Here is a 23536-nt window from a genome sequence, read left to right as displayed (position 1 = left end):
GCTTGTAATCTGAGACAACTGAGGTCTTGTCTGATGCCCTGTTTGTAGCTCTTCACATCAAATGAAGTTGTATACAATGTGAAGTGAATAATGGGCTGCTACATAATGTTAAATATAACCCTAGAGCTCTATGGCCTTCCTTCCTGGGTTCTGATTATACTGCCTTGTAAAATGTGAATAAATCCACTGCTACTACTATTATTCTATTCACATTATTCACATTTTAATTTCACCAGAGCTGTTGTACAAATGTATATACTGTATAGTATGACAATGAATAAGCAGGTGTGAGAGAGAGAGAAAATGAGAGTGATTAAGAGAGAGCAACAGAGAAAGAAAGAAAGAAAGAAAAGAAAGAAAGAAAGAAAGAAAGAAAGAAAGAAAGAAAGAAAGAAAGAAAGAAAGAAAGAAAGAAAGAAAGAAAGAAAGAAAGAAAGAAAGAAAGAAAGAAAGAAAGAAAGAAAGAAAGAAAGAAAGAAAGAAAGACAAAGAGCGAGAGAAGAAGGGGGGAGAAATTGTGTCAGGGTCAATCACCGCAGCATAGCCAGTATCTGACATCTTCTCAATTTCATTTGATGGAATAAAACGCATTTATGTTGTCTATCAGAGGGCTGGGGGAGCGAGGCAGCAGACAGCCTTGTCAAATAGGACGTTTGTTCAATCTATCGATGAGCAGTAAAAAGGCTTCCCCACTGCACCGGGGAGAGGGATCTTTAAACAGATGTGAAGACACACCAATGACACCGAGGATACATTTTCTCAGACAGGAAAAACAGTCTGGCTTGGGTGGAATATTGTTGTCATGTGTACAGTCTGTCTTTTCCCTTCTGTGGTTTGGGTTTTATTTAAATACAATAAACAATGGGGTCATTGATCCACATTAGGGAAGTTATGGCTGAAAACCCTGAAGTCCCTACAAGAGACATTGATTTTGCTTTTGAACGCAACTCAATAACAGAGTCGTCAAATTATGCTCCAGTGTGGGTGTCTATGAAGAACAAGGCTGAAAATGAACATCTCACAAAGGCTGTGTTCAATACCCACAGAAGCAGATTTGGCAGGATAAGGGAGATCGCTCGGTGAGCCACACTGCCAGGGCTAGGCTCCTCTCCTGTGTTCAGCAAGCTGTGAGGGCCTAGCTTGGCACGCCGTCCTGGCTGGCACCACGCCACCCCTCGCCAACTTGGAGAAAATAATACTATCTGTCCTATTGGAGTTTGATGGAAGAACCGGCCAAATGGACAGGCACACGCAGCAAAATGGGGCACCTGGCTGGAAAAATGTATCTCAATGTGTTTATGTGGTTGGCGAGATAGCGGGGGGGGGTTACTGTGTGTACTGTGTGTGTACTGTGTGTTTGTGTGTGTGTTTGTTTATGTGTGTTTGTGCATGCGTGCATGCGTACATGCAAGTGTGATTGTCTGTCTGTACAGTATAGCATACGAATGTGTCACAGACAGCCCTTCTGAAAAAATGTACCTCGTAATTACAAACCCACTCCTCTATAATGACAGAGTGTGTGTAATCTGAGATATAAACATTGACACGTCGATAATCTGGCCTAGAAATAGTCCCGCCGGAGGTCAAGGATGTGCTTCTCCCAAAGCAGAGGAGAAGAAATCCGACATCCGCCCGAGGAGGAGTCACTCTCTGTGAATGTCAAAACCTTAGAGAGAGTCTGACAGGGGTCACTTCTAAACCTGAAACAGGATCACTGGGAGGCCATGTAGTGTCTTACTATGGCTGAGACTGCACTAGACTCCCCCTACGCATCACATATCAATAACCCCCATGATGACCCCATTGAAATGTGAAGGAAACTCCTGCTATAAGCTAATCTAATGGCACAGTACCTCATACACACACACGCAAATACACACACACACACACACACACACACACACATGCACACACACACAAGCACACAGTCCAGAGCTGTGATGCAGACTAAGGGCGCTCAATTTTAGGGGCCCATTTTCTGGTTGACAGTCGGCGAGAGTCATTTTGTCCAATGATAACAGGCGTGATGTGATAATGAGGTGTGTGTGCAGGCCCTGGGCAGGTTGCTGTGCAGCCTGGGAGCCAAGGAGCGTAAGTGAGAGGGCTAGTGCCACTTTATCCCTCATACATCGAGGGAGCATAAATCACTCACAACATGCGCAAACAACCAGAGTTTCCTCCAAATCTATTTTTTCCACAAGTAATAAAAACAGAACTGTTTCATGCACCTTGTTTACTGACCCTCTGCTCTCTCATCTCTTAATGAACACAGTCACAGACAGGACCTTCCTCTAACCTCCATTACCTCTCTTTTCTCTTCTCTCGTCTCTTTCGCTTTTTTCTCTCTCTTTGTGACAGTGCTGCCTATTAGAGGTCGACCGATTAATCGGAATGGCCGATTAATTAGGGCCGATTTCAAGTTTTCATAACAATCGTTAATCGGTATTTTTGGCCACCGATTTGCCGATTTAAAAAAATATATATATAAATATTTTTTAACCAGGCAAGTCAATTAAGAACACATTCTTATTTTCAATGAAGGCCTAGGAATGGTGGGTTAACTGCCTTGTTCAGGGGCAGAACGACAGATTTTTACCTTGTCAGATTGGGGATTCAATCTTGCAACCTTACGGTTAACTAGTCCAACGCTCTAACCACCTGCTTTACATTGCACTCCACGAGGAGCCTGCCTGTTACGCGAATGCAGTAAGAAGCCAAGGTAAGTTGCTAGCTAGCATTAAACTTATCTTATAAAAAACAATCAATCAATCAATCATAATCACTAGTTAACTACACATGGTGGATGATATTACTAGTTTATCTAGCCTGTCCTGCGTTGCATATAATCGATGCGGTGCGCATTCGCGAAAAAGGACGGTCGTTGCTCCAACTTGTACCTAACCATAAACATCAATGCCTTTCTTAAAATCAATACACAAGTATATATTTTTGAACTTGCATATTTTGTTAATATTGCCTGCTAACATGAATTTCTTTTAACTAGGGAAAATGTGTCACCTCTGCAACAGAGTCAGGGTATATGCAGCAGTCTGGGCCGCCTGGCTCGTTGCGAACTGTGAATACTATTTCTTCCTAACAAAGACAGCCAACTTTGCCAAACGGGGGATGATTTAACAAAAGCGCATTTGCGGAAAAAAACACAATCGTTGCACGACTGTAACTAACCATAAACATCAATGCCTTTCTTAAAATCAACACACAGGTACATATTTTTAAACCTGCATATTTAGCTAAAAGAAATCCAGGTTAGCAGGCAATATTAACCAGGTGAAATTGTGTCACTTCTCTTCCGTTCATTGCACGCAGAGTCAGGGTATATGCAACAGTTTGGGCCGCCTGGCCAGAATTTTACGTAATTATGACATAACATTGAAGGTTGTGCAATGTAACAGGAATATTTAGACTTATGGATGCCACCCGTTAGATAAAATACGTAACGGTTCCGTATTTCACTGAAAGAATAAACGTGATAGTTTCCGGATTCGACCATATTAATGACCTAAGGCTCGTATTTCTATGTGTTATTATGTTATAATCAAGTCTATGATTTGATAGAGCAGTCTGCCTGAGCGGTGGTAGGCAGCAGCAGGATCGTAAGCATTCATTCAAAACAGCACTTTCGTTTTGCCAGCAGCTCTTCGCTGTGCTTCAAGCATTGCGCTGTTTATGACTTCAAGCCTATCAACTCCCAAGATCAGGCTGGTGTAACCGATGTGAAATGGCTAGCTAGTTAGCGGGGTGTGCGCTAATAGCGTTTCAAACGTCACTCGCTCTGAGACTTGGAGTAGTTGTTTCCCTTCCTCTGCATGGGTAACGCTGCTTCGAGGGTGGCTGTTGTCGATGTGTTCCTGGTTCGAGCCCAGGTAGGAGCGAGGAGAGGGACGGAAGCTATACCGTTACACTGGCAATACTAAAGTGCCTATAAGAACATCCAATAGTCAAAGGTATATGAAATACAAATCGTATAGAGAGATAGTCCTATAATTCCTATAATAACTACAACCTAAAACTTCTTACCTGGGAATATTGAAGACTCATGTTAAAAGGAACCACCAGCTTTCATATGTTCTCATGTTCTGAGCAAGGAACTTAAACGTTAGCTTTCTTACATGGCACATAATGCACTTTTACTTTCTTCTCCAACACTTTGTTTTTGCATTATTTAAACCAAATTGTGTTTCATTATAAATAATGTTTCATTATTTATTTGAGGCTAAATTGATTTTATTGATGTATTATATTAAGTTAAAATAAGTGTTCATTCAGTATTGTTGTAATTGTCATTATTACAAATAAATAAATAAAAATCGGCCGATTAATCGGTATCGGAATTTTTGGTCCTCCAATAATCGGTATCGGCGTTGAAAAATCATTATCGGTCGACCTCTACTGCCTATGGTATTATACATCCTGTGATTGACAACAGCAACAAGTGAGAAGTGCAATCTCTCCCTAGTCTGTGGAGAAGAAGAGAGAATCTAACTGTGAGCTTTCAGTGCATATCTGTGATAGTATACAGACAGCTGAATGACACAGTACTGTATCTGTGTTTGAGGTATCAACCAATAGAAGATCCTGCACAGAGGTCATACAGAAAACACTAAGCATCTGGTTGTAATCAAACACATATGGGAGTCAAAGCTTCTCCTCTGGTGAACCTTTGGCACACACATAGCTGGAATTGCAAGTAGTGTCCAGAGTCAGGCACATACAGTACAGGCACACTTATATAATGTAGTAATGTAGATGTTACATCTACTGGTTTGGGTTCACTGTATTACACCTCAGCAAACCAGCACATCTCAGAATGTTGATAGTGAGGATGCTGTGTACAGTAAACATAGTGTACACAACCCAATAAAAACCTATAGACTCTGAACAGGAGATACATAATAACAGGTAAAGCCCCATAACACAGGTTAAAAGGTTTCCACACAGACAGGAAAGCACACTTGACTCAAGCTTCATCTTTGAGGTCAGCGACCGACAGAAAGGTGAAGCCACAAGAGTGCTCGTGGAGCGAGAAAACATTCAGCTTATTGTCCTGCCTTAACCTTTTACTGCAGTGGGCTAAATCAGGGTCACACAGAGTGTTTCTTGGTAGTCTTAAACAAATCTACTTTGAAACAAAAGTATCCACCTCACACACATGGTTATGGGCTTAAAAAAAAGAAGATGCCTGTACCATGTCAGATATAGAGTTGAAATGTATTAAATTTTGAATTTGCATCTCAATATTACACTTTATATACATCACAGAAGACTGAAATATAACAACACCGTTTGACATAGAATACCCGTATTTTGGCAGTTTAAAAGAAAGTATGTTTATTAATTATGAAATTATAAAAAATAAATAACATTCCACCCATGAGGTCACTAGGTCATCTGACTGCAGGAAAGGGCTAGCAACTTGGAGCGTTGCGGAAAACCTCTTTGAGAAGCAGGGAATGGATTGTTCGCATTTTACCTCCATGCCGCAAAGGCCATTTTACCTCCATGCTGAAAGACACGCGTGCTCGTGCACACAAGGCACTGCAACAGTCTGGAACAGAAAGGTGTGCATTGAACACAAGGGCATGCAAGACAACACACGCAGAGGCAAGACTGAATAGTTGGGGAGAACACTTCCTTCCTTCCCCTTACATGACAAACAACACTGTTAGGGCACTCCAGTGTTTCTTTACACAAACCCACAGGTAGCCATTGATAAAAAGCAGCCTTTTGTAAGCAGCGACAACAGAAACATAGCACAAAGCAGTGTGGAGTTCTACAGGAACCCAGAGGACTTCACCATACACTCTGACTTATTATCAACACACAACGCTATCTTTTCCATCTGAATGTTAAGTTCAGTTTAGCAAACAGCTTGAGTTTCTAAAAAGTAACTTACTCACTATTTAAGGCCATTTAGTATTTTAGAATGTGGGTGTCTTAAACAGGTGGGTCTCCTCGCCAGTTGGGAGATGAGAACCTGGTATCAAAGCGTCACAATCTGAATGATGAGAGAGTGCAACACAGATACCACTCTGGGATTCTTGTAGCTATGTAAGAGCGATAGAGTTGGACAGAGGAGAGCACTTTAGGCAATAGAGAGACAGCTTATATCAGCAGCTTAACCTATCAAAGCTTCTGTGAAACACTTTCTGTCAGGGTGGCATTTTCAGCCCGTCAAATATCTGAAGACACTTGCCATGCTGCCAATATGTGGGGTTTGTTTAACTAACAAGCTGTTTGATAGGTCTACAATACTGTAGACATGACACTCACATATCATCCAAAAAGACTCTACAGAGTCAAATCCATTTAGCTCAAATGTAGAAACTATTTTCTGAAATTCAAGTCATAAATAGATTTCACATGAATTGGAAAATATTTGTATTATTTTCATAAAATTATTGCTCAACTCCTGAAATTATTTGATTTGGAAATTGAAATTACCTTTACCCTGTAGTCTGTTCTAAAGCAGCCCAGTGTTGAAAAATGTAACTATTTTGAAAACCAGAAAGAATCTCTTTTCCGCATGGGGCAGGGAGGGTGGCAGACACTGGAAGTGCTGACAGCCTATAATGATCAGTCTGATTGACTACGAGAAATCAGAACAGGCTAGATCCCCCTTCTTCAATTAGCCCATTGAAATCAAATTAACCCATATTACCGCCTGCTTTTTCCCCTGTTGCATTTTACAGTGCACAGGGAGCTCTGCAGATATGAGCATAGCAGAGGGGACAAGACAGGAACACAAAAGCACCAAACAGGTGCAGAAAATGGCCTCTAAGGCTCTCGGCACTAAACAGGTGCTTTTATTCTGCCCTCTGCCGGCACCTCTACAAGGCCCTACAAAGGAAGGAGCGCCATTTGATCGTGTTTCTGTTGTAGGATCTGGCCCTAGGAGGCAGGCAAGCCAAGCGACCTAATTAGAGCTACACCCGTCCCCGGGGGCAGAGTGACGGATGGACCTGCCAATCAGCTGTGGCTCACACTGCGGAGAGCTACAATCAACCTCTGACTTCTCACCTGATGCAAGGAGAGAGGGGCGGGACATGAGAAGGAGGAAGACCAATGAAGAAGGGGGAGAGAGGCCGCACATAGCCAGTGTTTGGTGTGGCAAACAAATGCTGACAAACAAAGACATGGGGCCATGATGTTGGGTTCAATCTTAAACAGAGGACCTACCTAAAACAGTGGCCCTGCTTAACGTGAATTATTAATCAGCAAATACATTTACCAGAAGTGTGTCTCCAGTGCAACTTAATTAACTGTGACAGGCCAGAAGAAATACACCAGGAAGAAAAAGGGAAGTAAAAACAGTTGCTAGGCAACATACACCATCTGTAAGACTTCGGCAACTTATTCAATTTTCAAGATTCTGTCTCCAGGGTTACGGCAGAAAGATAACATTTCAAGCCGTTTAGGGGTCTGTTCCGTTGACTGTAAATTACAAAGGGATGTAATTCTCCATCTCTTGCCCTCCCCTCCTTCTCTCTCTCCGGTAACACCTCCATTGGCTACTATGCACCTGGAATTCACTGTCTCTGATTGGAATAATAATAATAATGACTATATCCAGCACAATATAAATGTCAGGAAAGCCCCTGACTTACCAGAAGCAACACATTAATATCCAACTATACTGAACAAAAATATACATTTTCAGTAAAACGCAACATCCAACAATTTCAATGATTTTACTGAGTTACAATTCATATAAGGAAATCACACAACTGTAATAAATTCATTAGGCCCTAATCTATGTATTTCACATCACTGGGCAAGGGCACAGCCATGGGTGGGCTTTGGAGGGCACATGCCCACCCAATTGGGAGCCAGGCTAACCCACTGGGGAGCCAGGGCCAGCCAATCAGAATTAGTTTTTCATCACAAAGGGGCTTTATTACAGACAGAAATACTCCTCAGTTTCATCAGCTGTCCGGGTGGCTGATCTCAGACAATCCCGCAGGTGAAGAAGCCGGATGTGGAGGTCCTGGGCTGGCGTGGTTACACGTGGTCTGCGGTTGTGAGGCCGGTTGGACATATTGGACATACATTCCTGCAGTTGCATGCTCACTCAAAACTCAAGACATCTGTGGCATTGTGTTGTGTGACAAAACTGCACATTTTAGAGTGGCCTTTTATTGTCCCCAGCACAAGGTGCACCTGTGTAATGATCATGCTGTTTAATCAGCTTCTTGATATGCCACACCTGTCAGGTGGATGAATTAACTTAGCAAATGAGAAATGTTCACTAACAGGGATGTTAACTAATTTGTGCACACAATTTGAAAGAAATGCGTTTTTTGTGTGTAGGGAAAAATTCAGGGATCTTTTATTTCAGTTCATGAAACATTGGACCAACACTTTACATGTTGCGTTTATATTTTTTCAGTATATAAGGTAACTCTGAAGATTATGACTGTGCTTTTGTTTTGAACAATTTGACATTATCCAGATGTACTGACTTCATTGAGCACTGCAAGGAGGCAGCAGAAATGTGTTCAACATTTAAATTGGACAGATGTAAATGAAAGTCTGAAATATGATATAAATAATTGGATGTAGCCTATGTAATTAAAAGTGAATTCAAATTGAATGACTACAGAAAAAAAGAACAAGTCCTATGTCCATGAACCTAACATGACTTGCTTCATTACACTAAGTAAACAACAGAAACAGACATCCTCTCTCTGTCTGCAGCGCTGGCAGTACAGAACCACGCGCTGACACCAGAACAGGTTTAGACCTGCAGCTCACTTCTCTTCTGCCTGTAATCTGCTGTTTGTTTACCAAGTGGGAGTGGCAGCATGGAATCAGAGCCCTTCAAGAGAAGAATCAGAGAAGTGACTGCACTGACTGAGTGCCTTGACTTCCTGTCTCTCGCAACATCTTAACACAGCCTAACATGACCTTCAAGTACTCCAGTACAACTCTGGGCTGCTTCCCTTACATATACATAGTTTATCTTGTTCATAAGGGAACATCTAACCCTTTAGGTTCTAGATAGCACATTTTTTTGTATCATCGCTGAGGCTCAATATGCACTGCATGACTAGGCATCGTTGACTATATTGACTCCAACGTGTCTCCACATTATATTGGAAATCCCATTTACTGTGTGTGCCAGAGCTGAGATTGAGTGGTGCAAATGTTCATTACCATGTGAAAAGGCCGGATGTCTGCTAATTTAAGATGAGAGCACACTTGTGGCAGCAGCACGGCACAAATCAATGCGTTGCGATGGTTTTCAAATCAACAATCTGGACCTAGCATGTTCGCTTCCTCGAGAGTGCACCGCTGATTCATTGGGGATCATTTCTCAATAGGACATGACCGCATCGTTATTAGACTTCACAACCGCACAACAAGTATTTCGCCTAGCTACTCTTATCCCAGACACACTTCTGTGGCTTTAAACAGCCTTTAACTTGAGTATAACTGTTATTGAATCGCAGCCAAGTACCATATATTGGCTAAGCTGTCAGAAGCACAAAAAAATATTAGCCAAGTTACAAGCCGAGAGAGATAGCTCCTTTAAATGGAAAAGCTCTCTCTATCAAGATTGCTGGGTCAATTATGGTAATTGCAAAAGGCTTCTCAGTGCTGCAGTAACAAAGACCACAACATCTGTAAGACGTCCTTACAGCATCTCTGGATGACACCTAATCCTCTCCCAGTCACAGCATGTTGATATCCAAACAAGCAAGCTTGTATCAAGTTCACATATGAGAAATCGCATCATGGAAATCATGATAACAGATTTCCAAAAGCCAGCGTTATGGTGGGAAACCAGTGTGGTGAAACTCTATCGAGCCGTGTGAAATAGTGTGAGGGAAAAAACTAAGTGTCACTCAAACAGTTCGTGTCCCTTTGATGGAGATAAAGAGGGCAGGCCTGGCTGAGGAGCATCACAATGTTAGACACCCCCTCAGTAGCAGCCACAGCATCGGCCTCGCTACTGCTCATTCCTGCCAACTCCTCTTTCCCACTCTCCCTTCTGTCGCCCTGTATGCAGGAACACCAGAGGGCTAAGAATAGCACACAGCTGGCACTGCAGGGCTGACATATTTCAAAATCAAGCCACTGTTCTCCAAAAGATCTCCCGCCTACCCCATTCATGCCGTCCCCATCGCCGTCCCACTCCCTGTCCCCTTCCCTGTCCCACTGCCTGTCCCACTGCCTGTCCCCATCCCTGTCCCACTGCCTGTCCCACTCCCTGTCCCCTTCCCTGTCCCACTGCCTGTCCCACTGCCTGTCCCCATCCCTGTCCCACTGCCTGTCCCACTGCCTGTCCCACTGCCTGTCCCCATCCCTGTCCCACTGCCTGTCCCACTGCCTGTCCCCATCCCTGTCCCACTGCCTGTCCCACTGCCTGTCCCACTGCCCTGTCCCACCCTGTCCCACTGCCTGTCCCACTGCCTGTCCCCATCCCTGTCCCACTGCCTGTCCCACTGCCTGTCCCACTGCCTGTCCCCATCCCTGTCCCACTCCCAGTCCCACTCCCTGTCCCACTGCCTGTCCCCATCCCTGTCCCACTGCCTGTCCCACTGCCTGTCCCCATCCCTGTCCCACTCCCTGTCCCACTCCTGTCCCCTTCCCTGTCCCACTGCCTGTCCCACTGCCTGTCCCCATCCCTGTCCCACTCCCAGTCCCACTCCCTGTCCCACTCTCTGTCCCCATCCCATCTCCCTGTCCTACACCCTGTCCCACACAGGACCAAGGTGGCTACCTCTCCTCTCTTTTTCAGTCGTACTTCAACTCTCTGGCAGGGCTGAGACAGGTCCCGCTCAGACAAGATCTATGGCTCACCACCCAGGATTTATATCAAGGGATTGGTAGAAAAGAGAGGCCTCTTTCTTTGCCTTCCCCTAACCTCAATCATCATGCCCCACCCATGTGAAAAGTGAGAAGGCTCGTTAATAGATTGATTTGTAGTGGAGTAATCTATTGGGCTGGTGTGTGTGTGTGTGTGTGTGTGTGTGTGTGTGTGTGTGTGTGTGTGTGTGTGTGTGTGTGTGTGTGTGTGTGTGTGTGTGTGTGTGTGTGTGTGTGTGTGTGTGTGTGTGTGTGTGTGTGTGTGTGTGTGTGTGTGTGTGCGCATGTGTGTGTGTTTGGGACAGAGGAGTGGGGGTAAGGTGGGTCTGTGTTGAGCTAAGGATGTTATCCTGGAAGGATGATATGGGGGGACAAGCCCCCACTGAGTTGAGCCCTGTTGTGATGACAGGGATCCCCATGCAGTGACAGAGGGAGATTAGCTAACTCTACACACAGCCTTTCCAAGTGAGGCCAGGGCAAACTGTCACTACACTATAGCAAGAAGACCAGCCAAGGAAGACTGTCCCCATAGGAGAACCCTTTGAAAAACCATTTTTGGTTCCAGGTAGAACCCTTTTAGTTCCAGGTAGAACCCTTTTGGGTTCCATGTAGGACAGCCGAATAACTCTTTTGGAACCCTTTTTTCTAAGGGTTAGCATCCCAGAATTCCTGGCTTGATTCTCTTTTAGTACTTAAAGAACAAAGTCCTGGTTGAGCACATAGTAGTAATCCTCTAACATTTGAATACTGGCCATTATTATAGCTCCTTATGAGCAGGGCCACTAAGTAACCTAAATACAGTGGGTCATCCTGTTCAATTGTATTAACCAGCTCATCTCTTATCTTATTCCCCTCTCTCTCCATCTTACACGGTTGGTTATCATTATACATGCATGGACCTCTATTGGAATACAGTTTGTCTAATAAGCACCTCTTAGCTGATCACATTATACCTCCACTTGACGACACTTAATTACCAGTGTTTCACTCCGAGCAGCCCTGTCTGGGGGACAGGAGGACGCCATTAATTAAAGCAAGAAAATCCAACCTATGTTTGTACAAGCGTACATGTCCCTGTGTGTGTGTGTAAATATGTTTATGAGCATATTCTGATACGTTAGTGTGTTTTTGCAAGCGTGTGTGTGTGTTTGCTTCCCCCTGTGTGTGTGTGTGTGTGTGTGTGTGTGTGTGTGTGTGTGTGTGTGTGTGTGTGTGTGTGTGTGTGTGTGTGTGTGTGTGTGTGTGTGTGTGTGTGTGTGTGTGTGTGTACATGCTGCTGCTCCCTGCGTCATGGGCTGTGCGCTCCTTGTGTTTCATATTTTAGCAGTGACTCAAGCATGAGTCAGTATAAAGAACCTGCCCAAACTATAGAGGGACAGCCATGATCTCTCTCCCTCTTTCTCTCTCTCTTTCTCGCTCTCTCTCTCACTTTCTCTTTCTCTCAAATGGGCCGAGGCTAGCGCTCAGGAAATACACATCACACATAATACTTCCCTCAAACGAAAACAGATTCCCCTGCTCCACTCGTTCACTCTCTAACTGCTTTTATCCAGCACTAGAAAGAAAGACAGATTCTTCTGCCTCAAACAAGACTGTTTAAGTTCTTTCTTCATACCCCTCTTTCTTAGGCTCCTGTTCGTTCTTTTTCTAGGATTTTTTGGGGTCCTACCAGTCATGGTGATACTGAGATTGAAAGTATTTTACATTTAACAGCCTTTCTCTCACAGTGCAGTTGAAATAGGCTGACAGTAATCTGTTTCTAATGAATATATGCTGCTTAATGCTAAACCTTTTAGGTGTTCTATTGACATGGTCAATAATAATAATAATAATAACATGTAGTAAATCATTCAGACAAGGTTACTGCACAGTGGAATGGTGTTCAACAGGCTGTCAGAACATTACTTTCACTGGCAAAGCACCAACTTACATAAACTATGCTGCAGATACATGACCCTGAGACCGAGGTGTAAACATATTTAAATATAATATACGTACAGGAACTGTCACCATGTAAACACAATGACAAATATGCTTCACAATAGTCATTATAGAAGTATTAGTAGTAATACAATAGTAATAGAGCGTGAAACATGACTCTAAATTCCGGCTTTTCTGTTTGACCTCAGCACTCTGCCGTGAGCGATCTCCCCATCTCTCTCCCTCCTTGACAAGACACTGGTTTGTCATTAGTTTTCGTCTGACTTTGACTTCCTGACAGCCACCACAGTAACTAACTGCTGTGCCTCTAACCACTTATAAATATTCAGAGCAACAAGCAGACATTCCTCTTCTCTCTCACCTTTCTGTTCACACAGACAGAGAGAGCGTGGAGCCTTGCCAGCCCTCTGCACAGCATAGCATAATAATGCAGGGGGAGTCTTTTGGAGGGAAAACACTGTGCACAGAAAGTTGACCAAAAACATAATCACTGTTTTACTCTGTTTCCACAGGCCCACTGAAAGACAGAACCTGACAGGGGAGCTCTGGTGACTGCACTAAACGCACTTAGATATGATCTGATTAAATGAATGTATACCAACAGAGAGCACTAAATCAATCAAGAGGGCTTCCCTGAATTTGCACGGCATTGGATAAATCTCCTGCAAAGGTTTTCCTCCTCTCCTCCCACACTCGCTGGCCGCATTGGTGGAAAGGTTCACCTGCTGCCGCGGACCCTCACAAACAGAGGCACAATGCTACTACAGATGAACATGACTACCAGCATCATAACCTAAAATGCCCCCAAGACCCCTATTGTTGTTGTGGCTCCTGACCCCATGCCCAAACTCAACCCACATGCCTTTCCACTTCAGTGCATGTAGTAGTAGTGCAACGCAGCTAACTCTGTGAGTGCAGGGTCAAACTCAGTGAAGTTGAGAAACGTTTGGGACATGGAGGGTTGGGATGGAATCGAGGCAATAACAGAAACTTGTGAATTCCGCTAATGCATGGGAAATTAAAGGTTTGTTTGATAGTCTGAGCAAAAGTTGCATATAATCTTCCAATAAGGACTTTGAAAGTGGAAATTCTGTTGTTAACTTGAGACATGCTACTGGCAGAAAACTCATGTTTCCTTTCTAGTATGGAACACATTACTTCACCTGCACTTTGAGCAGGGGGTAAAGGGTTGAATAAATAGCTTTTGGATACCTCTTATTTCATATCAATCCAGGTATAATAATTGCTTTGAGTACCTTTCGGTGTCATAACCTGCTGCTCTTGAGTGCTCTGTTTGAGCAATAGCCTAGGCCTATGGTAGCCTTTGCATTGCTACTATTACAAAATGATTTTCAGAAAATCAGGAAATGCCTCACATTTTTCCACCAGCTCAAAAAATACTTGAGAGGCTACAGTGGAACTGCTTTTTCCAAGTGAGTTCTTGAGAAGTGCAGTTCAGAGAAAGTGTTCCAGATTTTAGTGTAAGTCTTAATAGGCCTAGTTATTGTTCATTATTTTGTCTGTCTTGATTTTTAAGTATGTCTGCTAGTTCAATCTATCTACACAATGTCACATCACTAGGCTACCATGCTGTTATCTAAGAAAAAGCAATAGTGACATAATCTGGGTAATTTAAAATAAATTATTGGCCTAGAAATTAAAGTGTGACATAAACAATAAACTGGCAATATTAGGCTACTATTTTTTATGAGGCTGTATATATTTGAACAAGCTACATAACAATGTAGGCCTAGTGTTAAAGCCCCTGAAGTATAATATAGTATCATAATACGTTTAGTAATAAAAATACAGTAGTTTTCCTGGACCAGTGGCTCGCGTTAATGATTGGTTAATAACGGCCCCGACAATTGGTTCACCTTTGTACTGCGAGTGCAGATCTAAAGCTTGCCTACTACGGTCTTATGACTTGTCGCTCACGCCTCGCTCATGTCTTTATGTGCACCCATTATTTGTTTTACTGTACCAGAGAGAAGAGGTTGGAGTGGCAGTCTTCAAGGCTTGCCCCGTTAGCCACCCAATTCGCTGCTGTAGTCATAATCGTCCGCCGATCGGGTCGTCAGTGTAGGGCATTTCGAAATCCTTGATCGGTATCAAAACCGAGCAGTGGTGGCAAATCGGTTCCCTCACAAGTCTGCCACGCCACCGCCAAAACACGAGAAATTGTCAAACAGATCAACAGCTAACCTCAAGTAGCCCAATTATTTTGTCAACAAAGAAAGAATTCAAAATGTATCAATAACCCGCGTTGACTGTATACCAAACTAATGGTTTGTTTTCGTACATCCAAGTGGGTTCGCAAATCAGAACATTGTTACAGTCCAGCTCAGGCGATCCAAACCCGATCATTGTCAAACGCAGAAAGCAGGTAGGCTAGGCTAAAATGTATCCGTGTCTTAATCCATGGAGAGAAATGTCAATCCGTTTCCATTCCAGTCTTTCTGATGATAGCTCTACTTTAATGATTAATTTAAAAAAATGTATATATATAATAGTGTAATCCATGTGAAGTCGATCTATTATTTTCTTCCAGAGCGTAAAACCCCATCAAAATGAGTGCTTAGTCCGAGAACTTCTAGAAAAACGCTGTAGTTTATTACGCGTTTATTATCCCCTAATTGAACACGAAATCGACCGTTTAGCTGTTGGAGACCAGTCAGCTGCGAATTGCATGCAAGAAATCTCAATTCGATTCCGTCAACCGCACAAGCTAATGCACCAGTTGTGATAGTTTTCTAGAATTGCATGAGCTATTAATAGCTTTCTTTCTTACCACCACCGTCCCCCTCACAATGTAGCCTGCCACACACAACAGGCAACTGTGAACAGGAATGTTTAATCCTTGTTTCAGTTTGCAAATAACAGCAGACTGCAAAATAAAATATTGCTCTTTGGTCGGGTAACCCAAGGTGGACAGCAAGAGTCGATGGTCTCGCAAACAAAAAGTCAATTCAATATGTCAATGTTAAAACGTTTTCTTATTTCTTCCAACGAAAAGTATACTCAATCCACCAGAAGGAAAACGGCAGCAGTAGAACGAGGTTTTAAAAAAAAATCCATCCTTCCTTTCTGTTTTATATCATTACGAAATGTCCTCCCAGTTTCCTAGTAATTAGACCTCGAAATATTTATTTTGCTTGAAAACACAATAGCTGCAGTAATGTATCCAAGAATACGTTGACAATCCAGTAATGGTGACAATCCCTGTCTGACGTTATGATTATGAAATAAATGCTGCACACTGGTCAGATGAGTCTAGTCTCCTTATCTCCCTCTAAAAAAACAGGAAAAATAACGTGTTCCATCGTAAAGCAAGATTTATGATGTAAAAATCAGACATTAAACCGTCGATGATATGCGGTGTTTCTCATCAAGTAATTCAGAAGCAGCGAGTCCCTTTCCAGGCATTGTTTATGTCTCAATCAGTGTCTTTGCTGTAACATTCGTAAGTGAGCGTATGTGTGTGTGTGTGTGTGTGTGTGTATGTATGAATATGTGTGGCTCTCACTATGTGTGTATGTGAGTGTGTACTTCTGAGTGCTTACGCGAACAGCAGCCCACCACGCATAGAAATGTAATGGCGGCCGGCAGGCTAAGAGAGACTCGCTTTCCCATTTGGCCAAGTAGAGTCCTCACGTGATCAAAGCAAGGGATTACAGCACTGTTTAGATTAAAATCTTTGATACAGGCCTTGATGCGACGCTAGAGGCGCCAGTGGCTCTCACTGACAATCAGCTGTCATCTAACCACATCACACATCATCTCCCCTATTGTTACAGTGTATTGTTGCGTTGTTACATTGTTACGCTTAACAATAGAACTGTTGCAGTGAATGTATGAATGAAATCATTACCAGGCCTACACATGTTATTGTTACATCACTGTTGCAATTCCTTCATTGATAATAGACTGTTGCATTTTGATTATTACATAATGTACCATTCACAGCAGAGCCTTCTATTTACAGTGTTCCCAGGTGATGTCATTAACAAGGAGTGGAAATCAGAATCACCCAATGACTACGTCCATGATAGTGTCACAATCAAAGGTTTTAATGTCACATGCACAAGTACAGTGAAATGCCTTTCTTGGAAGCTCTAAACCCAACAATGCAGTGATCAATAACAATGTAATACCAAAAATAACAAGGTAGAACAAAAACACAGGAGATATACAATAAGAAATAACTGACCCTGTATATACCATATTTACAATGTTTAGGTATACTGGATCGAGGTACATATGTATATATATATATATATAGATATATATTGTATTTAACCTTTATTTAACCAGTCAAGTCAGTTAAGAACAAATTCTTATTTTACAATGACGACCTACCCCAGCCAAACCCTCCCCATAACCTGGACGACGCTGGGCCAATTGTGCACCGCCCTATGGGACTCCCGCTGACGGACAGTTGTGATACAGGCCGTGATCAAACCAGGTTCTGTAATGACGCCTTTACCACTGAGATGCAGTGCCTTAGACCACTGCACCACTCGGGAGCCTGATGCCTAGTCACCTTATAAGGGTAAGGTGACTAGGCATCAGGATATATGATAAACGCAGTAGCAGCATGTGAGTGGGGGTGTGTGTGTGTAGAGTAATTATAAATGTAGGTGCATATTATGTGTGTGTGAGCAAATTATAGTGAGTGTTTGTATGTGTGTTGGAGTATCAGTGTGCGGAGTGTGTAGGGCCCGGTGATTACATAGAGACAGTGCAAAAATAAGAATAAAATACAAGGGTCAACTCAGACAGTCCGTGTAGCCATTGTGTTAGCTCATTAGCTATTTTGCAGTCTTATGGCACAATGATAGAAGCTGTTCAGGAGCCTGTTGGTGTCAGACTTCATGCACCGGTACCGCTTGCCATGCGGAAGCAGAGACAACATTCTATGGTTTGGGTGGTTGGATTTTCCAGGGCTTCCTTTCACACCTCCTGATATAGAGGTCCTGGATGGCAGGGAGGTTGGCCACAGTGATGTACTGGGCTGTCCACACCAACCTCTGTAGCGCCATGCGATCGAGGGCGGTACTATTGCCGTATCAAGCAGTGATGCAGCCAGTCAAGATGCTCTCAATGGTACAGCTGTAGAACTTTTGGAGGATTTGAGGACCCATGCCAAACCAAGAAAATGGTTTGGAATGCATTTCCTGCTTCTACTTATACTGTAAAATAAAAGTAAGGCATTTGATATATCTGACATTGTTTAATAGAAATATTGTCAGCCCTAAATATGGTTATATAATTATAATACAGTTTATACAGGTTTTATACACACTTTCCGTATAAAATAGCCTCTAACATATATGTAAACAGACCATAAATCTCTAAATGTTTGTTTTCTGTGAGTATAATAACATGACATAGTATCAGTAGTTGTTGCATGTACAACTTGTCTAAGGCCTATCATCAACTGATTCCAGCTACTGTATGGCTGTGGCTGTTTGTATGGAATGTTGGCATATTGGCAGTTAACTTTTTTTTAAAGTATGTAATCATTACTCTAGAACTGACTGGCTAGCTAGCTAACACACTTAATGTGTAGGTCATCTTCAAATGTATTGTTTTACACAATATCGTAACACATCACTGTCTGACCATGGTTGACATACTCCCACACCAAAATGGCTGACATTTATACTGTCATAATAGTCCATGAGCCAGGGGGGGTCGGTCAGGCTCGCCTGGGGGGAAGAAGATATATTTTTTTAATGTCTATGTCCCTAGAGTTGGAAAGTGTGTGGTAACAGTGCAGCAATGGCAGCTTTTTCTGTGTTATCACTCTTTCTTTCATCCCTCCATCCCATTCATTTTTCCCATAGGGTATTCAACAAGTTATTGCTCATGTACTGTATATCCTTTCATCATATATCATTGGAACGTTTAGATTCACAGCTATCCATCAGACACCGTTTCGGAATGTTCAGATCAACCAAACGTTGACCTTTGACCTCTAGGGTACATATCAGGATGACCTGTATAAATTGCTTTAAAAAGGACACTGATACATTTAAACTTAGTTTGATCAGTGGTTCTGAAAAGGTCATGGAAAATTATATATAATATAACCAACTTTGAAAGCACCAGCTACAACTGTTGTTTAAAAATCAACCATATTCTGTATAAAAGTGCTATATATATATATATATATATATATATATAATATATATATATAATAAATATATTATTATTATTATTCAAATTGCGAATTTGACATGAGAATGCTGGAAGCTTAGCCATAGATTTCCTTATGTGGGGTGGCTATGTTTTTGGATTATAACTTTGGTGAAAGAAGCCCCATATTTCACACACACAGCTATTACAGGAGATTAAAAAGATGTGTAGATATACAGTGCCTTCAGAAAGTATTCACACCCCTTGACTTTTTCAAAATGGTGTTGTGTTACAGACACAGTTTAAAATGGATTACATTTAGATTTTGTGTCACTGGCCTACACAATAAGTTTCATGGACTCACTCTGTGCAATCAAAGTGTTTAACATTTTTGAATGACTACCTCGTCTCTGTACCCCACACATACAATTATCTGTAAGGTCCCTCAGTCGAGCAGTGAATTTCAAACAGATTCAACCACAAAAACTAGGAAAGTTTTCCAATGGCCCGCAAAGAATTGGTAGATGGGTAAAAATGCAAAAAAGACATTGAATATCCCTTTCACCATGGTGAAGTTATTAATTACACTTTGGATGGTGTATCAATTCACCCAGTCACTACAAGATAAATGCGTTCTTCCTAACTCAGTTGCTGGAGTGGAAGGAAACTGCTCAGGCATTTCTCCATGAGGCCAATGGTGAAAGAAGCTTTTACAGAAAAAAAATATTCCAAAACATGCATCCTGTTAAAAACAAGGCACTAAAGTAATACTGCAAAACAATGTGGCAAAGCAATTCACTTTTTGTCCTGAATACAAAGTGTTATGTTTGGGTCAAATCCAATACAACACATTACTGAGTACCACTACATATTTTCAAGCATAGTGGTGGTTTCATCATGTTATGGGTATGCTTGTAATCGTTAAAGACTAAGTAGTTTTTCAGGATAAAAAATAAACGGAATGGACCTAAGCACAGGCAAAATCCTACAGCAAATCTGGTTCAGTCTGCTTTCCACCAGACACTGGGAGATGAATTCACCTTTCAGCAGGACAATCAATTAAAACACAAGGCCAGCTCTATACTGGAGTTGCTTACCAAGAATACAGTGATTGTTCCTGAGTTGCCGAGATACAGATTTGTCTTGAACCTACTTGAAAATCTATGGCAAGACCTGAAAATGGTTGTCTAGCAATGATCAACAGCCAATTTGACAGAGCTTGAAGAATTTTGAAAAGAATAATGGGACAATATTGCGCAATCCAGGTGTGGAAAGCTCTTAGAGATTTACGCAGAAAGAATCACAACTATAATTGCTGCCAATGGTGCTTCTACAAAGTATTGACTCAGGGGTGTGAATACTTATGTAAATGAGCTATTTCTGTATTTCAGGTTTGATAAATTAGCAAAAATGCCTCAAAACATGTTTTGACTGTGTCATTATGGGGTATTGTGTGTAGATGGGTGCGATTTTTTATTTATTTAATCAACTTTGAATTTAGGCTGTAACACAACAACATTAAGTCAAGGGGTATGAATACTTTCTGACTGCACTGTAGAGCCATAACAGGATTGACACATTAACCGTTTGTGGGGCATTTAAGCTCTGAACAGCGCCTGAAAGGCAGCACAGTCTCCCAGGCTGCGCTGTCTCCCAGGCTGCGCTGTCTCCCAGGCTGTGTGCTACCCCCAAGACCAGAGCCAATCGCATGCAAGGAACAACGATCCATTGAGCCACATTCAAACAGAGCCAGACTGGTTTGTTGTAGATGAGCAATCTTTTTATGTTCGTTAGCTAGCTAGCAGGGCTGCTTTTCAAGCTCAATTGGCTAGCTAGTCTTGCGAGCTAGTTAGCTAGGTTGTCTTGTTAGCTAGCTAGAAAGCTAGCTAGTTATCTATGCTGGTTGTTAGCTTGCCTAGCTAATATGTGAACAATTATAAGGGACACTTCATGTTTTGAGGATAATATTTACAGAGCTCCATTCCTGACAGGCTGATCAGATTAGCTTTCAGCCTCAGAGCTTGATCAGATTCAATATCAGCTTCAGAGGCTCATAAGTCCAGATGCTGTCTTGTAGGCTGTTTCATGAGCAACGCTCCTAAGTCAAAGTGCCTTATAGGCTGATGCATATGATCCAGTGGCTGAGCTGTATTACTGCCAGTCTGATCAGATTCAATATCAGTCTCGAAGACTCATAAGTCAGGATGCTGCCTTGTAGGCTGTTTCATGGGGAAAGCTTCTTGCAGGCATACAGTATTAGCTATCAATGTGCCTTACAGGCTGATGCATATGATCCTGTGGGTGAGCTCTATAGCTTCCCAGGCTCATCAGATTCAATAGAAGCCTCAGAGGTTGATAAGTCAAGATGCTGCCTCGTAGGCTGTTTGATGAGCAAAGCTCCTCGCAGGCATATTAACAGTCAGTGCCTTATAGGCTGATGTATATGATCCAGTGGTTGAGCTCTATTCTTTCCAGGCTGATCAGATTCAATAGCAGCCTCAGAGGCTCATAAGTTAGGATGATGCCTTGTAGGCTTTGTCATGAGCCAATTTTGTGTCTATCCATACGAATTGGGTCAAGACTGCTACCTGACCTTAATTGTAGTCCTTCTTCAATCAATGATTGGATGTACTACTTTGTTTCACTAATGCTTTTGTTTTTGTCTAATTAGATGTGTGATGGTTGACCGTGACATTAAATAAACCAAGTAAATCAATTCTGTCCACAGTGAAACTTTGCTGGTTCCATGTACTACAAGTAAGTATCCCGAAAATATCTGTCAGCCTCCTTTCAAAATTCAGCATCACAATGATTAATTGAAATATTTACATATGAACATGCTTGCCAGGCTAATTGGCATGCTAATTGGTTTACATAGGACTACAGTGATTGCCATTTGGAAGCAATTGAAAGGGTAATTTAGTCCTGAAAAGGTAGGCATAACAAGAAATAGTAACAGGCTATACACCGTTGGCTAGTAAGACAAGAGGGGACATGTTAGGGTTCCATCAGCAGGGAACGCTGTGATAGGAGGAATGGTGTCACTGAAGCATTGCAGTACAGTAAGTGACGCATCTGATATTGTGTAACATAATATTGATTCAACTTAAATGGTGCACTCCTTAGTCCTAATGTAAACATATTGCACATCATTCTACTAGTACATAATAGCCCTGACACATCATTCTGAAGACTGAGGTTGGACAAATGTTTACCTCTGTCAAATTCATAGTCATTGGAGAAATTCCCACCAATGACGAGACAAATCCAGATGTGAGTGTAACTAATTCACATATGTCAAAGTAGTGCATAAAATACATGATAAGCCATTTGAGCAGTTGGTGTGATAGTGCTGATTACAAGCCCTCATTAATTCAACTGTTAAACGTGCACCAACTTATCTTCGGAAGTTACGCGACAGGATGTAGAATTCACAGGAGGTTGGTGGCACCTTAATTGGGGAGAAGGTGCATGTGGTAACGGTTGGAGAGGAATCAGTGGAATGCTATCAAATATATCAAACACATGGTTTCCATGTGTTTGATGCCATTCCATTTGCTCTGTTCCAGCCATTATTATAAGCCATCCTCCCCACAGCAGCCTGCACTGGTAGAAAGGGGAAAGCTGAGAGGCTCCACAACTATAGTAAACATATTGAGTTGTCCAGCATTCAGTCCATTTACGCTTTGTCAGTGCTGTGCTTATGCTGCAATGTCAATCAGAACAGAAAACATGGGTGCATGTTTCAGTAAACTGTTGATTTTCCCAAAAATAATTCAATGAATGTTATTGTCCAACAATACAACATTTTAGTCCAGAGAAGGTACATTTACCGTAGATGCATTTATCTGTAGATGCATGGACAAGTTATTTGACTCTATTCTATCTCACTCGCCATGTTCTTTAGGTGATAAAGGTTCTGCCTGAGGGGGAGCGGTCCAGAATGAGAGCTGAGGGGCGAGTGACCCCTTCAGACTAAAGCTGCAGAGCTTGACCTGTGGCAGAATGGATAACATTTATTTGTGTTAAAGTTGATGTGTTTCTATTCTTGTTCATATTTGCCATTTCATCCATTAGAAAGCGAAGGCGGAGCCGGCAGCGCGCCAGTCGAAGGGGAGGGGACAAGGCAGAGGGGAGAGAAGGGGAATGACTAGTTGCCCTGAAAGAGCAGAGAGGACTCAGAGTACGTATACTCTCCTTTAGACAAGATGCTGGAAACCAACTACATTAGAGGAGAGGGTTTTTATATTAGCAGAGCAAAGCAGTTTTATTTTTAAGCCAACGTGGCTGGAGAAGTACCGACAACACAACCATAAAAAAATCGGACAATTTTGTGAGGTGACGAAACCCCTCTTTCTAGAGGCATGGGAAAAAAAATCGGCATTAGAATATTATCCGCTAACACCACTTACAGTATGTTCATATGTCCTGTTGTGCTTCTCTTCAGGCGTATGTCCTAGCCCCAAACCCAGACCAGCCTGAGGACGTACCTGCCTTAGGTCTGGGGAGATTAGTTTTCTTATCAAGACTACAAAGGATTCCCCCTGTTTACATTTGCCTCCTGGTGAAATGGGTAGCACTTTAACGCTTATTTAAGCACTGTTGTTTGTTTTTTTGCTATTCC

General features: G+C 42.3%; 1 protein-coding gene across 1 annotated transcript in view; it reads right to left on the bottom strand.

Moving 5' to 3' along the window:
- The window catches only part of LOC106563289 (mediator of RNA polymerase II transcription subunit 13-like), a 128816-nt gene extending 112460 nt beyond the window's left edge, over nucleotides 1-16356 (bottom strand). Inside the window, 1 exon segment of the mRNA XM_014128759.2 lies at nucleotides 14756-16356. Coding sequence (XP_013984234.2) covers nucleotides 14756-14827 — 72 coding nt within the window. The 5' untranslated portion in view covers nucleotides 14828-16356.
- Between the last annotated feature and the right edge of the window lie 7180 nt (nucleotides 16357-23536).

Source organism: Salmo salar, chromosome ssa11, assembly GCF_905237065.1.
Source record: "Salmo salar chromosome ssa11, Ssal_v3.1, whole genome shotgun sequence".
NCBI classification, from domain to species: Eukaryota; Metazoa; Chordata; class Actinopteri; order Salmoniformes; family Salmonidae; genus Salmo; species Salmo salar.
This window is presented reverse-complemented; position numbering and strand designations above follow the sequence as displayed.